Source organism: Argentina anserina, chromosome 7 (assembly GCF_933775445.1).
Source record: "Argentina anserina chromosome 7, drPotAnse1.1, whole genome shotgun sequence".
NCBI lineage: Eukaryota > Viridiplantae > Streptophyta > Magnoliopsida > Rosales > Rosaceae > Argentina > Argentina anserina.
The window spans coordinates 17540316-17554069 of NC_065878.1; the positions used below are offsets into that span (position 1 = coordinate 17540316).

Sequence of the window (13754 nt, forward strand, 5' to 3'; positions counted from 1 at the left end):
GATGGAGGCGGTGGCGATGCTAAAGAGGTACCAACTAGAGTTTGGACTAGTGGAGGAAGCGGCGGAGTTAGAGCTCCCCTTCCGGGCCGAGCTCGATCTTCCTCACTAGGATTGGCTTTTGGCCATCTCGCCCAACAAGAAGGGGAAAGTGGGCAGGCCCAAGGGCTCGATTAATAAGCCCAAGGCGGTTCGGGAGGGCTCTACTCAAGCTGGGCTAAAGGGGACCCCGAGGAAGAAAATTGGCCCGGAGAAGAATTGGTGATAGATGATGGGCCTACTAGTTCTCAGCCCAAGTCAATTGAAGAGAAGGTTTCTGACTCTTCTAAGGACACCCCTGATAGGAGATTGGTGATGGATGATGGGCCTGCTAGTTCTTAGCCCAAGTCAGTGGAAGAGGAGATTACAGACTATGCTAAGGACACTCCTGATGGGAGTGTGACTTATGCTTAATCGTTTCCTTATGAAGGTGAATAAGTTAGCATTGCTAACATGTCTGTTCAAGTTTTTGGTGCATATACTCAGAGATTCGACATATAAATGATCAAAAACCTAATTTGTAAGTTTTTGTTTGTAGGTTTTTGTTTAATGTTCATATTTCATTTATATCGTAACTCGTGAAGTTGGAATTTGTTCATGACTTTCATTTCTCAAAAGAGAAATGTTGATTCTTCAAGTTTACGGGGTTCATTCAAAATTAGGGTTTATAAATGTCATTAACCCATGAATATGCTGAAAATTTGATATGAAAGTCAATTCGTTAGTAAACACTGAAACAGCTCGTCATACTGCCCAAAACACAATTTATGCCTACAAAATATTCTTAATCAATTCGGTTCCTCCTTGTCGTGTTCTTCATGTCTAATCAAAATGCTTTTTGTTTTTTTCATTTCCAGATTAGTGTAATGTCTTCCAAATCCTGTCTAGTAAAGACAACAAAATCACTGCTTCCGGATTCTCTGCCCAGTGAAGATAACAAAATCACTGCTTGGGGGTAGTAATGTCTTGTTCGCTTGAAGTGCTTACTCTCACATTAGGTTCAAATTTGAGATGTATGATTTAAACATTCACTTAGTAATAAATTTAGACAAATATCAATTCTCTCATTGCACCAGCCTTTTCATGTATATCACAAGCTACATCTAGGATAGAAATATGGCCACCAGAAAAAAGATCGAAGTAGCATTTCTCAAAGAACATACAGCATCCATGAATATCACAAGCTAAAGATCTTCAGAGATAATAGTACACATTCGGATCAGAAGGCTCTTCTAGTTCTGCAAAGATGCAAGACATCAGAAAATTAACCGACTTTTGTCCAAAAAAAATTTAAAGGTGAAAATTACAGCATGTCCATTCACATGGTGCACATTTGGGAACTCATGTATGCCCATCCGAGGTGAAATAAATATCAGAAAGCATACCTGAGCCTGAATCTGATGAGACATCCGCCGGTAATGGATTCCGAAAAAAGCGGCTAGGACAATCTACTACAAAAATAATAATAACAATATGAAACTCTTCAAATTTATAGTCCCCCCCCCCCCCCCAAAGTAATATTAAACAAAATAGTAAAAAAAAACTCAGTCAGTTATGCATGTGCACAAACAAATAATAACACTTGCTTTTACTTCAAAAAACAAGCCAAGGAAATTCCACCTAATCCAGTATCAAAAAAAAAGATACAAGCATAGCAGATTGATTAACAAACTCCAAAGAGTAATTGCAAATGCAGAGGTTGTATGTATATCAGGCCACAAGGATGGGCAGGGAAGGAGCTGCCTTGATAACAATTTTACGATGCAAAATGGTAGGCTGCAGAGTTATATGTAAACTGTAGAAAAACCAAATTAAGTATGCTGGTCAAGGGCTGGTGAGGTTTCCTTCAGAAACCAATTGTTCATACTGTAACTGATGCAGTAATTAATAGTCCTTAAGAGTTGTTATTTTTATTAAATGCTGTTTTAGAGAGTCTAAGAGTTGTAGTTGTTTGCTAGCTGTTAGGCCTTTAATGTATGAAAATTTTAAAACTCTAGGTAATGTATGAATATTTTAAAAGAGGGGTTAAGGCCAGACTTGTATTCAGTTTTGGAGCAAGATTAATTGAAGTATTTTCAGATCGAGTTATTTCAAGGCTTGTCCTGGTTTCCCTTTAGAAATCTAGACTCCAACGGTGAGTGGAGTAATCTTTCCTTAGCCTTAAGTGTCTCTATACTCTTAATGCTAAGATATATTACTTGGTTTACATCAGTAACTTGACCAAATACCCAAGCAAAAACTACAAAAAGTTCTTCAACACAAAGAATCCATGGAAACCCACAGGTAACAGGTAATATTCTTAGCAAACCTTAGAAAAGTATATGTATAAAGCTTACCCTGAGCTTCCTGGTCAATGGTGTCACTGTTGGCTTTCTTCGCAACTGCTTCAGGGAAAAAACAAACAAACAAGGGAAATATGACAGTGAGTGATACCATAAGAAGACCAATAAGATGTGTTTGATAGATGAGTAGCTGCACAGCAATAAAATCAGTGATTCCATAAAAAGTGATAAACTTGAACTCTTGAAGTGTACAGCATTTATGCATCACACAGAGAGCAAAATGAACTGCTTGAGTGGAGAAGCCAACTCTAGGTAATGTATGAAGATTTTAAAAGAGAGGTTAAGGCCAGACTTGTATTCAGTTTTGGAGCAAGATTCATTGAAGTATTTTCAGATAGAGTTATTTCAAGGCTTGTCCTGGTTTCCCTTTAGAAATCTAGACCCAACGGTGAGTGGAGTAATCTTTCCTTAGCCTTAAGTGTCCCTATACACTTAATGCTAAGATATATTACTTGGTTTACATCAGTAACTTGACCAAATACCCAAGCAAAAACTACAAAAAGTTCTTCAACACAAAGAATCCATGGAAACCCACAGGGCACAGGTAATATTCTTAGCAAACCTTAGAAAAGTATATGTATAAAGCTTACCCTCAGCTTCCTGGTCAATGGTGTCACTGTTGGCTTTCTTCGCAACTGCTTCAGGGAAAAAACAAACAAACAAGGGAAATATGTGACCATGTACCATATGACAGTGAGTGATACCATAAGAAGACCAATAAGATGAGTGTTTGATAAATGAGTAGCTGCACCGCAATAAAATCAGTGATTCCATAAAAAGTGATATACTTAAACTCTTAAAGTGTACATCATTTATGCATCACACAGAGAGCAAAAAGAACTGCTTGAGTGGAGAAGCCAACTCCTTCGAAGTTGTCTGTTCAGGTATTACGTACTATAAACAGTAAACAAGCAAACCTATGACAACTTGCAAACAAAAAGAGAACCATATATACCATTAAAGGGACAAAGGTGGGGAAAAGTTGGTCTACTTGGTCTCAATACATCTAAATGGAGCCACCCCTTTGGAATCGGTCGATCAACCAAATCTGCAACATCTCAGCAAGTTTATTCCAGAACTTACATTTTATATTATAAACATTTTAATTGGAAGCAGATTTTGGCTCAGAAAATGTGGAATTAATGTAAAGCATACATTCGTCGGAAGAAGAATATTCCTCCTCCTTGGTGTGAATAGGTCCTTCTGCACACAATGATTGAAAAGTATATCTCAGAACATGTATGGAAACCCACAGGTAACAGGTAATATTCTTAGCAAACCTTAGAAAAGTATATGTATAAAGCTTACCCTGAGCTTCCTGGTCAATGGTGTCACTGTTGGCTTTCTTCGCAACTGCTTCAGGGAAAACACAAACAAACAAGGGAAATATGACAGTGAGTGATACCATAAGAAGACCAATAAGATGTGTTTGATAGATGAGTAGCTGCACAGCAATAAAATCAGTGATTCCATAAAAAGTGATAAACTTGAACTCTCCACAATACCTTGATGGTCATTGGCCTTGCGCGATTTGCGTCTACGGGTCCTTCGACCCTTGGCTGTGGAAGCCATGCCCTTGTCTGAAGATGGATCCTTGGTCTTAGTGGGGTTTGGTCCTTCTGCACACAATGATATAGAATCAACATTATACCTTGTCCCGAAAACAATAGGAACAAAGTATGAAGATCCCCTAAAACAAGAATAAATAAAGCATACCCGAAGTGGGTTCTGCCGACTTGATGCCTGTTCTGCGAGGGGAGGGAGCTGTTCATCGGTGATAATTTGACAAGAAGAAGAAGAAGAAGAATCAATATAAGACTACAGAGGAAATAAAACTACGATTCCAGGTACTCGATACAAGACACGTACACCGAGATTACGTACTCTCTCTCTCTTGTTTTGAATAAAGAGATTACTGCTTCACTATTAAGTTTCATGGATGAATTACCAAAACAGAAGGAAAAAAAGATCGAATATCTTACATGGTGGAGGCGGAACTCGAGGTTCTTCAACCGAAAGCTCCTTACCTGCGTGCGGAGATTAGTATGGGCAGTACACAATATTGTCAATTTTTCTGTCAAAATTGAGAACGAGATTTGAGAAAATCAAAGGACGTAGCGTACCTTTAAGCTTATCTTTTTTCTGGTTGACCTGAGGCACAGCGGCCTTGGGCAGTTTGATCTCACGGTTCCTTCGACCCGCGGTGGAGGAAGCCATGTTTGTTGAATTGCGAATTTAGGGTTTTCAGATTTTTCTTCTGATTCGGGGATATCTATCCCTTCGACCCCATAAAAGCAGCCGTATGTATATAATAGTTGAAGCTAATAGTTGGCACGCTGTTACATAATTAAGCACTGAGACGGAAAGAATATGCCTATTGTTTCATGCTTAGACAAAGAAAATGTTAGATAAAAAACTTTGTTTTGATGGTATATTAAAAGTGGTACTGCATTTCTTTCCAATTCATTCAATAATAACAAAATATTTAAAGTATTTTCAATTGATCACTTTACTGTAAAGTTAAATAGTTTCACTCAAAAATGAATTAAGATTTTTATTAAAACCACACTCAAATTGAATATTCCACTATAAGCATTTTAAAAAGTTAAAATCATTTTTCCAAATAATACGATCTAACATCAATGAAGAAAATACAATTCCAACTAATTATATGAAATCTAATCATCAAGGAAGAAAACAAATGTGTGACCCCCCCCCCCCCCCAAAACATTCCCTAACATTGAATTATGTTAACACAACACCTGGCAGCCATATAACCCAAAGCCTAAAAATTGAGCCCACACCAGGCTCGTCCAATTAAAGGCCCACTACTGTAGGCAACAAAGCCACGTTTTGCTATGGTTTTGTGTATGAAAAAGAAAACTAATTGACATGCTAATTTAAGATTGACTAAATGATGGAAGAAATTGAAAATAAGTTCAGCATTTGTGACAAAGAAAATGGTAAAGAAAGTAACTAGAGATAGAAGAACGGTGTCTGGGTTTTTAGAAAGTCAGTAATTAAAAGATGTGTGACATAGTAATTAAAATATGTTAACAAAAACTGACAACAAAAATTTTGTTAAAAAAAACACCCGAAGCCCAAACCTATAGCTAACCTTGCCCGCGGATAATATATAGTAAATGACAACATGGCCAATAACCTATACAGCGGCTTGTGTCATTCTGAAAGAAGTATCAAATAGTATGAGATCTGGCAATAGAGAAGAGAACAGCTTGCATAGGCAAATTAGATAGGCTTTGGGGTTTGCTAGAAGGAGTCGTGGGCATGAGGCTGGCAATGAAATATCTTTATGAATACAAAAGTACTTGATTTTAGGGTCTGACTTGGAGTCTTAGACTTCCAGTATGGATGGGTAATCAACAATAATCAACAAAAGACTATGACATATATGATGATTGGAACTCAAGATTGGGGCCAGAATTGAAACTGAGGTCATGAAAAGGAAAAGAGTTATGGTAGCTAGCAACAGACAAGCTTACATAAACTTATATGAGTTGCGAGTTATGAGTAGCTCCATGCTTAAAGCTAATTATTATAAAACTTGTGGGAAGTTTAATCCATCATTCGGGTTGAGATATTAGTCAGATTAGTATACACTTGCCATACATGTATATACTATATAGAGTTTGGGGTATATATCCTTGCTATAAATTTAAGCTCCTTGTGCTTGATAATTAGGACACAATAATTCACAAGACGTATGCATGGTCACCAAAGTTCTTATAACACAATGACATGCATTTTATCTAACATTCATCAAGTCACCTATCGGTTATAAATTATAAATGAAGATTATTATAGAAATGAAGAAAAAATGTCATTCTTGATACAACGGTAACGATTTTATATATTCATGTGACTAGATTTCGAACTTGTTGAAATAACGAGAGAATCAATATAATAATGAATAATTGGACTGGAAATAAAGAAATCATGTTTGTCAATTGATGGTTAACCGGTAACTAACTCATAATGATCAACTGCCACAATCAACATCCAACCGAGAGAGAGAGAGAGAGAGATTCCGATTCTTATCTTTCCTTTCCTCTACAATTTTAAATAGATGGAAGTTAGATTTGTCAATGCAGTTTGACTTGGTAAAGAACAAGAAGAAAGAGCCAGAGAAGCATAGCATGGATTTTGACAATCGTTGGAAGGACTAGGAATCCATTCCTTGTGACACCATCCACTTGGATTTGTTTGCTTAGGCACCCTCATTGCTTAAATAAGCAAACTACACGAGCATCCTTTCTTCTCTCTATGAGCCATATGCTATGGTTGTTATGTCCGTGTCCCAACCAACAAAGCTCACATTCTTATGTTCATCAAAATTCCACATGTTAACCTTCATCATCTAAAATTTATACACCATTACCAGAGTAGGTGAGTAGATGACACTTCTAACTGGAACCTTAATCATCAAGTAAAGTGATCAAATTTATCTTACTTGCCCTCGAGGTTTCTTAAAAGAGATGGCACCAATTTATCTGTGAGAATCAGAATGCGACACATCCTCAGATCATGATAACTCTCTGCACAACTGTATAATCTTATGAACTTTAAATATGATTGGTTGATCTATTGAATCAAGGTTGGGGGCAGTTAGATAAATTCCACCCTTAAACATAGACAGGTATAAATACACAACAAGCAGTTGATTGAAAACCGGGAGGAGTAGGATCACAGAGAAAAGAAAAGACAGAGAGACAGAAAGAAAGAGAGGATTGCATCATCTTCTCTGGTTCTCTGCAACCCAGAAACTGAAAACTCCTGTGATTTGATTCTCTGAATCCCTCCAAGGGGATCAGAGGATCACCTTTCCTGCCCCAATCAGCATTCAGGTTGGGTTTCTTCTTCAATATGGCAACAGAAAGCTTATAACTTTTGAAATACAAGAAAACTCAATCACAGAACTCTGTTTTTTTTTTTTTTTTTTTGCTAAAAGCACACTCTCGACCTTTGGGCCCGGAAAGGTTAGAACTTTGGGTGAATTGCAACTTTTCTGGAAATGGGTGTCTCACAAAATGATAGTGACATGGAGGGTTGGCTTTATCTTATGAGGCTCAACCGCCTTGGAATGCAATACTCTCGCAAAATGTACTTTATTCTTCAGGGGCATTTTCTCAAGAGCTTCAAATCCAAATCCACTTCAGAAAATCAGGTACATTTGGATGCCCTTTTAAGTCTCATTGTAAAATTCAATCTCTAGAATGCAATTGCATGTCTAAAAAATCAATGTGGTTTGTATTATCAGAATTATTTCAAAAGTTCCAAAATACAAGTTTGGATTTTGGAACTGGATTTGGATTTTCGTAGGCGTTGTTGTTGGAGTTATGGGTTTGTAACTTTGTATCCATATTATTTTTGTGTTTGGTGTACAACTTTGCTGGTTTGATGCATGAATATGAGTTTGCGTTTGTTAATATGCTAGGTTCCTCTCAGCATTCCTTGATTTTGTAACTTTTGAAATAATTCTGATGATATCACTATAGTAGGGTAGAACTTTGTGCAATGAAAAACTATTCTTTTGGCAGGAACCGGTTAGGAGTGCCATAATAGACAGCTGCATTCGGGTCACTGATAATGGAAAGGCAACTGTTCATAGAAAAGTAAGGCTTCAACACATCCTACGTTTTTTTTTTTTCACAATCTATGGATCAATGTTTGTTGTACAGCAGAGAGAGATACGATTTTGAGCAGTCATATTCATGATGATTTTTGCAACATGCAGGTGTTCTTTTCCTTTACCCTGTATAATTCTTCCGATCCTGATGACCAGCTCAAGGTAAATTGCATTTTGAAGCCATATGTTATTAATTCTGTTTCGCAACAAATTAATGTATAATCATATTTTAAACTGTTACAGTTGGGAGCAAGCAGTCCAGAAGAAGCAGCAAAATGGATTCGTTCATTGCAGGATGCGGCATTAAAGGTTTTTCAATTTAAAAGTTTAAACCACAACTAGAATTCAAAAAAGTAGTTTCGTTTATGATCAAAATAGTCAGTACGTAATGTGTTATATATTCAGGAATTGCCTAATCCAGCAAAGGAATATGTGGCTTGTTCTTCCGGGAAGAGATGGTCACCCTTAAGGTAAATATCAGTTGCAGACCGTCAAATTTCATTTAGGTTTCCCTCGTATACATTACACAGTTATTTGACTCAGCTGAAGGTTATGATTCCTAATTAGTTTCAAAAACTGAATAAGCCCTGTGGATGTTCAAGACCATTGAATTCATATGCTTGCGCAGTTGCGCAGATGTCATTATCACACATGCCTGCATTATTACATATTTAAAGATTGAGTAAGATCTCATAAAGGCTATAGCTAGCTAAACTTGCAGATATGTAAGTAGAACTTGTCTATAATGATTGAATTTGATGTGGTTTTGTATGTCACATATCTTCCGAAAACCAAAATGCTTTATTATCTGTAAATCATGATCATGCAAAGTAGTAGTGGATAGAATCACCAACCTTGTCTCTTATTTATGAAGAATTTATCTAAGTTGTCTATTCCAATTCTGCAGCACTTGCGCTGTTTTATATATACTTCTTATGTTTTATTGATAGACTGGTGGGCTCAAGAAGCACCTTGCGAGGTTCTATTGACTGGACCTTTTGCCCATTGGTGAACAATGAAGGGATGACAAATGATGTTATTGCTCCCTCACCCTGGAAAATATTTGGTTGTCAGAATGGTAAGACATTTAGTTTGTTATATGCATTTCTACCAATGAATGTCTATGTGTTGAAATTTACTTCTTACACAGGATTGCGACTCTTTAAAGAAGCAAAAGATGGGGATTCCCGTGAAAGGGTGAGGTGCTTTTTTGGCATAGTTTTTGTTCAATCTTCTCCTCTCTTCTCTGCTTAATGTTGTTTTTATTTTCAGCATTGGGATGACCATCCAGCGATAATGGCAGTAGGAGTGGTTGATGGAACTTCAGAGGCCATCTTTCGGACTCTTTTATCTCTTGGTCCATCGAGATCAGAGTAAGATAGTTGACATGTCATTGATATATTTTGAAAAGTAGAGCTTTATAATAAAGGCATCATTGTATTGGTTTATGTATTGGTGGAATAATCTTGCCTCTCAAGTAAAAACAATGTACCCTACTCCTTCTACACGACAGCAGATTTGAGTTAAGACATCAAGTGCTTAATTCACTAGAAAATCTCTACACTAACAGTTGATTTGATTTTCCTATTTGCAGCTTAACTTTAAACGTATCCATGCATTCTCTGTTCTTATTTCGAGCTACTATATTAATTGGTCTTCATTCACCATCTCCATTTTTTCCTTTGAGACATATGGGAGTTATACTCTTCTTTTCTTTTTTCTTTTTTCTTTTCTTTTTTCCACAGAAGTTTAAAAGTAACAGCAAAAACAATTAAATCCTTGTTGAAATTGCATTTCTCTATCATGATCTCTTTTCCTTATAATGGATTGTTCTAACTCCAAAGGTTGAATTACCAAGTGTCTTGCAGATGGGACTTCTGTTTTTATCGGGGTACTGTGATTGAGAACCTAGATGGTCATACTGATATCGTTCACCAGCAGTTATACAGTGATTGGCTACCTTGGTTAGATTTGGAACCTCATCAAAATATAAACTATTTATATAGAGATATGCTGTCATTGACACCCCATGGTTTTCAGGGGGATGAAACGAAGAGATCTACTGCTGCGTCGGTACTGGAGAAGAGAGGAGGATGGCACATATGGTATGAAACTCCTCCACTAAATATTACGCATAAGCTAAAACTGGAGCCAGATTCACCTTGGCCTAACTTTCTTAACCTGGTTTTTGTCACAGTTATCCTTTACCACTCTGTGTCTCACAAGAACTGTCCAGCAAAAAGAGGCTATGTGCGTGCTTGCCTTAAAAGTAATGTACACTTTGATTTGGAGACTACTGCTTGACTTTCACATAGGACATAATAGATACAAGTCATAGAACATACATGAGAATTATCTATATTACTTAGTGCCAACTATTTCTACTACTAAATAACCATGGTTATGCATAGTATTCATTATTTGTCTTTTTTCTTTGTTCTTCCTGATTTTCATGCAGCTATGACTTTAGATTTCAGTAAGGCCTCTTTCTCACTGTGTTTTTGTCACATCTGCAGGTGGAGGATATGTTATAACTCCTGTGAACCACGGGAAACAATCACTTGTCAGACACATGCTTGCCATTGATTGGAAATTCTGGAAATTATATCTACGTCCATCATCTGCAAGATCCATTACTATCAGGATGCTTGAGAGAATTGCAGGTAACCCTTGATTGATGGCACTATTGCATTTATGTTCCTTTTCCATGTCCAAATTTTGTTCATCAGAACTGTCATTATCTTATTTTGTTCAGCATTAAGAGAGATGTACGGAGCAGAAGCTGGAAATTGTTCCACTGAATTCACATCCAGAGTGTTTTCTAGAGATATCGGATTAGCTCATAGTGAGAAGGAGATCACTAAGACAGAATTTCACAGTATGGAAGAAGTCAAAAAGCTAGAAGAGGTTAATCTCATGGAAGATGAAGTGGAAAAACCGGGTCGCGCTAGTTTAAAGGGAATGCATGATTCTGCAGATGAGTTCTTTGATGTTCCTGAACCAGCAGACTATGACCAGTTCGAGAATGAGTGGCCGTCAGAGTTTATCAAGGAGCAGCAACCCACGGTACTTTACTGATCACCAAGATTCCAAAACTTGATTTTATTATATATTATGTATGCTATACATCAACCTGATGAGTTTGAGCTCTTTGTAAGTCGCTTCTTTAAACCTGATGAACTCCTACTATATACATACTCAAAGCAGTTCTTAAACTCATGAATGTTTTACAATTCTCTTATAAACACTTTGGATGTGCAGAACACACACCACTCCAGATTGTCTAACAGCAGCCGATTTGTGAAAAGAATTCACGAACTTAGAGGTCAGTTTGTGATGTCTATTTAAAATGGAACTTCATGATGCGATGTGTACCTATATATATTTCAGCTATGTTCTCATCAATCTCTTTATGCTACAGTTCAAAAGAAGGGTTATATGGACTTACAAGAGGTGGCTAAGGAAGATAACATGTCATGCTCATATGGATCAACACTTCAAAAGGACCCAAATTGTGCTTTACCTTGTAGCTGGGGAACAGCTGACCCTTCTTCGTTTCTGATACGTGGGCCAAATTATTTACGAGATCATGAGAAGGTATTTTGTTATTTCAGCTGTTGCTACTATTGAATAAAAGACTGAAGTAGAAGTAAATTCCTCCATAACTGCTCAAATATGTATTGCAAATTTGAATTGCCTAGGAAGGGTATATTGAATTATAAAACATGGATTTAGATAGCATTTTCTATTTCTAAACTTGATGTTTGTTATCTCTCATTTCTGAAACGATATTTTTCTTTTTACCAGATCAAGGCAAAAGGCACTTTGATGCAACTGGTTGGTGTAGATTGGCTAAGATGTGGTGAGCGAATAGATAATCTTAGCAGCCGATTTGGTGGGATTGTTCAGGTTTGGCCTATCGTTTCACATAGTAATTCAATGAAAAATATGCTCATTTTGACCATCTGAATCAACATACCTACATGTATGTGAGTGATGATAAATATACTAACTAGCTATTGGATGCATTCAGAAATATGCAGAACTTGGGGGACCAGAATTTTTCTTTGTTGTTAACATACAAGTAAGTCTAAAGTCTCATTAAAATTATATCAATCGATTAATATTACCAGCAACATCAGACTTTCATCAAGAGTTCAAGACGCAGATTTCTTATCACACGCATGTTGATTAATCAGTTCCCCGGCACAACCATGCATACCTTGGCATTTTATTACATGTTGAACACTCCTTTGGAGGAAAACCCTTTACTACACAGTTTTGTCAATGGTGATGATGCCTATAGGAATTCAAGGTTCAAGCTAATACCGTACATTTCTAAGGTTCGTAGCAAGTCATTTTGATTTGTAATTATGTACTTGTATGTTTCGTACTTGACATTGCTCAAGTTGTTTTCTCAGGGTTCATGGATAGTCAAGCAGAGTGTTGGAAAGAAAGCCTGCTTGATAAGTCAAGCTCTTGAGGTACATTATTTCCGTGGGAAGAACTATTTGGAGGTTAGTTACAAGTCCTTTATCATGTTAAGTGAGAGTTTTAACTGCTAACTATGGTTCTAACCTGTGAGCTCATATGGTGTTAGCTCATGATCGACGTTGGGTCTTCAACTGTAGCAAGGGGGATTGTCAATCTTGTTCTTGGATACCTGAACAATTTGGTTTTTGAAATGGCGTTCCTGATACAGGTAACTATTTAATGTCATGAGTTATATATCTAGAGTGAAACTTCACTCTGAAATTAAAGACTGAAGTTTCAATTTTGGCACACTTTTCGGTCAAATTTTTTCACCATAAGTGATTCAATATTTATGTATGTTACTCAAGATCATCTCTACAGAGTTTCATCTAATTCGACAATGGTTTATGAGAATATGTGTATATGTGTGTTTAATGAGCATCAAAAGAGTAGTTTGGAAGTGTTCAGGTGTATTGCTTGCTAGTATAATGTGTCAGTTTACTTCATGAACCAATTATGGTGATCAGTCTAACCAAGAAAAAATTCTGCAGGCCAACACAGAAGAGGAACTTCCAGAAGTCCTTCTTGGAACATGTAGAATTAACCATTTGGATTCATCCAAATCAGTCCAGGTAAAACCATGATTTTCACCCAGAAAAATCAGGCCAAAAGAAAAAAGAAAAAAGCAAGAAAATCTCATATCACATCATCAGGTTGTTACCCATTTGCCTCCCGATCAAGGAACGAAAATTGATGTAAAGGTTCTAACAAAATAGAAAAGAGAAAAAGGTAGTAAAGAAAGGTGCTCCATGTTCTGGTATGTATCCAAGTGTACGTTTATAGTCATTTTCGTTCCCCCATTCAGTCAAAATTAGTCTTTATTTTTATTTATTTTTCCATCAATGTAGAGCTCGTTAAGTCATTTCAATTCGTTCTTCAATTTTATCCTAATGGTTGTCTAGGTTACATCATCTACATTATGAACCATCATCTGTTCGTTTGTAATCGAAAACTTAAAAATGATAAAACAAAAACCATCGAAACTTCATTTATATCACAAAATTGATTTATTACTCTACTATTTTGCTAAGCTAAATAGAATCGGATGCGGGTACGTGAAAGCGAAGCGCTGAAGCGATTTTTTTTTTGGATTTTTTTAAGCATCATAATAAAATAATATATATGTATATCTAAAAATATGTTATATAGACAGAAAATGAGCTTCATAAATATTTTGTAATATCCTAGAATAAACA

At 36.6% G+C, this 13754-nt stretch overlaps 2 protein-coding genes across 14 annotated transcripts; one reads left to right on the top strand and one right to left on the bottom strand.

Annotated features, from left to right (window-relative positions):
- Positions 1 to 975: 975 nt before the first annotated feature.
- Positions 976 to 4672, bottom strand: LOC126802752 (uncharacterized). 13 transcript variants are annotated; one of them, XM_050530434.1, is made up of 11 exons: positions 4502 to 4672; positions 4361 to 4405; positions 4095 to 4142; positions 3884 to 3997; positions 3687 to 3731; positions 3534 to 3581; positions 3334 to 3426; positions 2969 to 3016; positions 2373 to 2420; positions 1422 to 1487; positions 976 to 1274 (listed from the first exon to the last, which is right to left on the bottom strand). In XM_050530434.1, the coding sequence occupies exons 1-11, from the start codon at positions 4593 to 4595 to the stop codon at positions 1231 to 1233; spliced, it is 693 nt and encodes a 230-aa protein (XP_050386391.1). In that variant the 5' UTR covers positions 4596 to 4672; the 3' UTR covers positions 976 to 1230. The 13 variants fall into 13 exon arrangements, with proteins under 13 accessions (XP_050386391.1, XP_050386401.1, XP_050386400.1 ...); XM_050530444.1 differs by having other exon boundaries at positions 1422 to 1484; positions 2373 to 2417; positions 2969 to 3013; positions 3370 to 3426; positions 3687 to 3734; XM_050530443.1 differs by having other exon boundaries at positions 2373 to 2417; positions 2969 to 3013; positions 3370 to 3426; positions 3687 to 3734.
- A 2433-nt stretch (positions 4673 to 7105) lies between these two features.
- Positions 7106 to 13437, top strand: LOC126802225 (protein ENHANCED DISEASE RESISTANCE 2-like). The gene is made up of 22 exons (XM_050529816.1): positions 7106 to 7243; positions 7348 to 7563; positions 7937 to 8011; positions 8134 to 8187; positions 8269 to 8334; positions 8431 to 8495; positions 8976 to 9103; positions 9176 to 9222; positions 9298 to 9398; positions 9894 to 9989; positions 10066 to 10130; positions 10223 to 10294; positions 10542 to 10688; positions 10781 to 11091; positions 11287 to 11350; positions 11447 to 11622; positions 11833 to 11934; positions 12059 to 12109; positions 12225 to 12368; positions 12447 to 12542; positions 12626 to 12727; positions 13050 to 13437. The coding sequence occupies exons 2-22, from the start codon at positions 7411 to 7413 to the stop codon at positions 13140 to 13142; spliced, it is 2208 nt and encodes a 735-aa protein (XP_050385773.1). The 5' UTR covers positions 7106 to 7243; positions 7348 to 7410; the 3' UTR covers positions 13143 to 13437.
- The last annotated feature ends 317 nt before the right edge of the window (positions 13438 to 13754 follow it).

Coding starts and splice junctions, on each gene's coding strand:
- LOC126802752 (XM_050530433.1), bottom strand. CDS start 4,595: ATGGCTTCCTCCACCGCGGGTCGAAGGAACCGTGAGATCAAACTGCCC. Junction 4,406..4,501: donor GAAAAAAGATAAGCTTAAAG/GTACGCTACGTC, acceptor CTCCGCACGCAG/GTAAGGAGCTTTCGGTTGAA. Junction 3,998..4,094: donor GTCGGCAGAACCCACTTCGG/GTATGCTTTATT, acceptor CATTGTGTGCAG/AAGGACCAAACCCCACTAAG.
- LOC126802225 (XM_050529816.1), top strand. CDS start 7,411: ATGGGTGTCTCACAAAATGATAGTGACATGGAGGGTTGGCTTTATCTT. Junction 8,012..8,133: donor AGGCAACTGTTCATAGAAAA/GTAAGGCTTCAA, acceptor TGCAACATGCAG/GTGTTCTTTTCCTTTACCCT. Junction 11,935..12,058: donor GATTTGGTGGGATTGTTCAG/GTTTGGCCTATC, acceptor GGATGCATTCAG/AAATATGCAGAACTTGGGGG.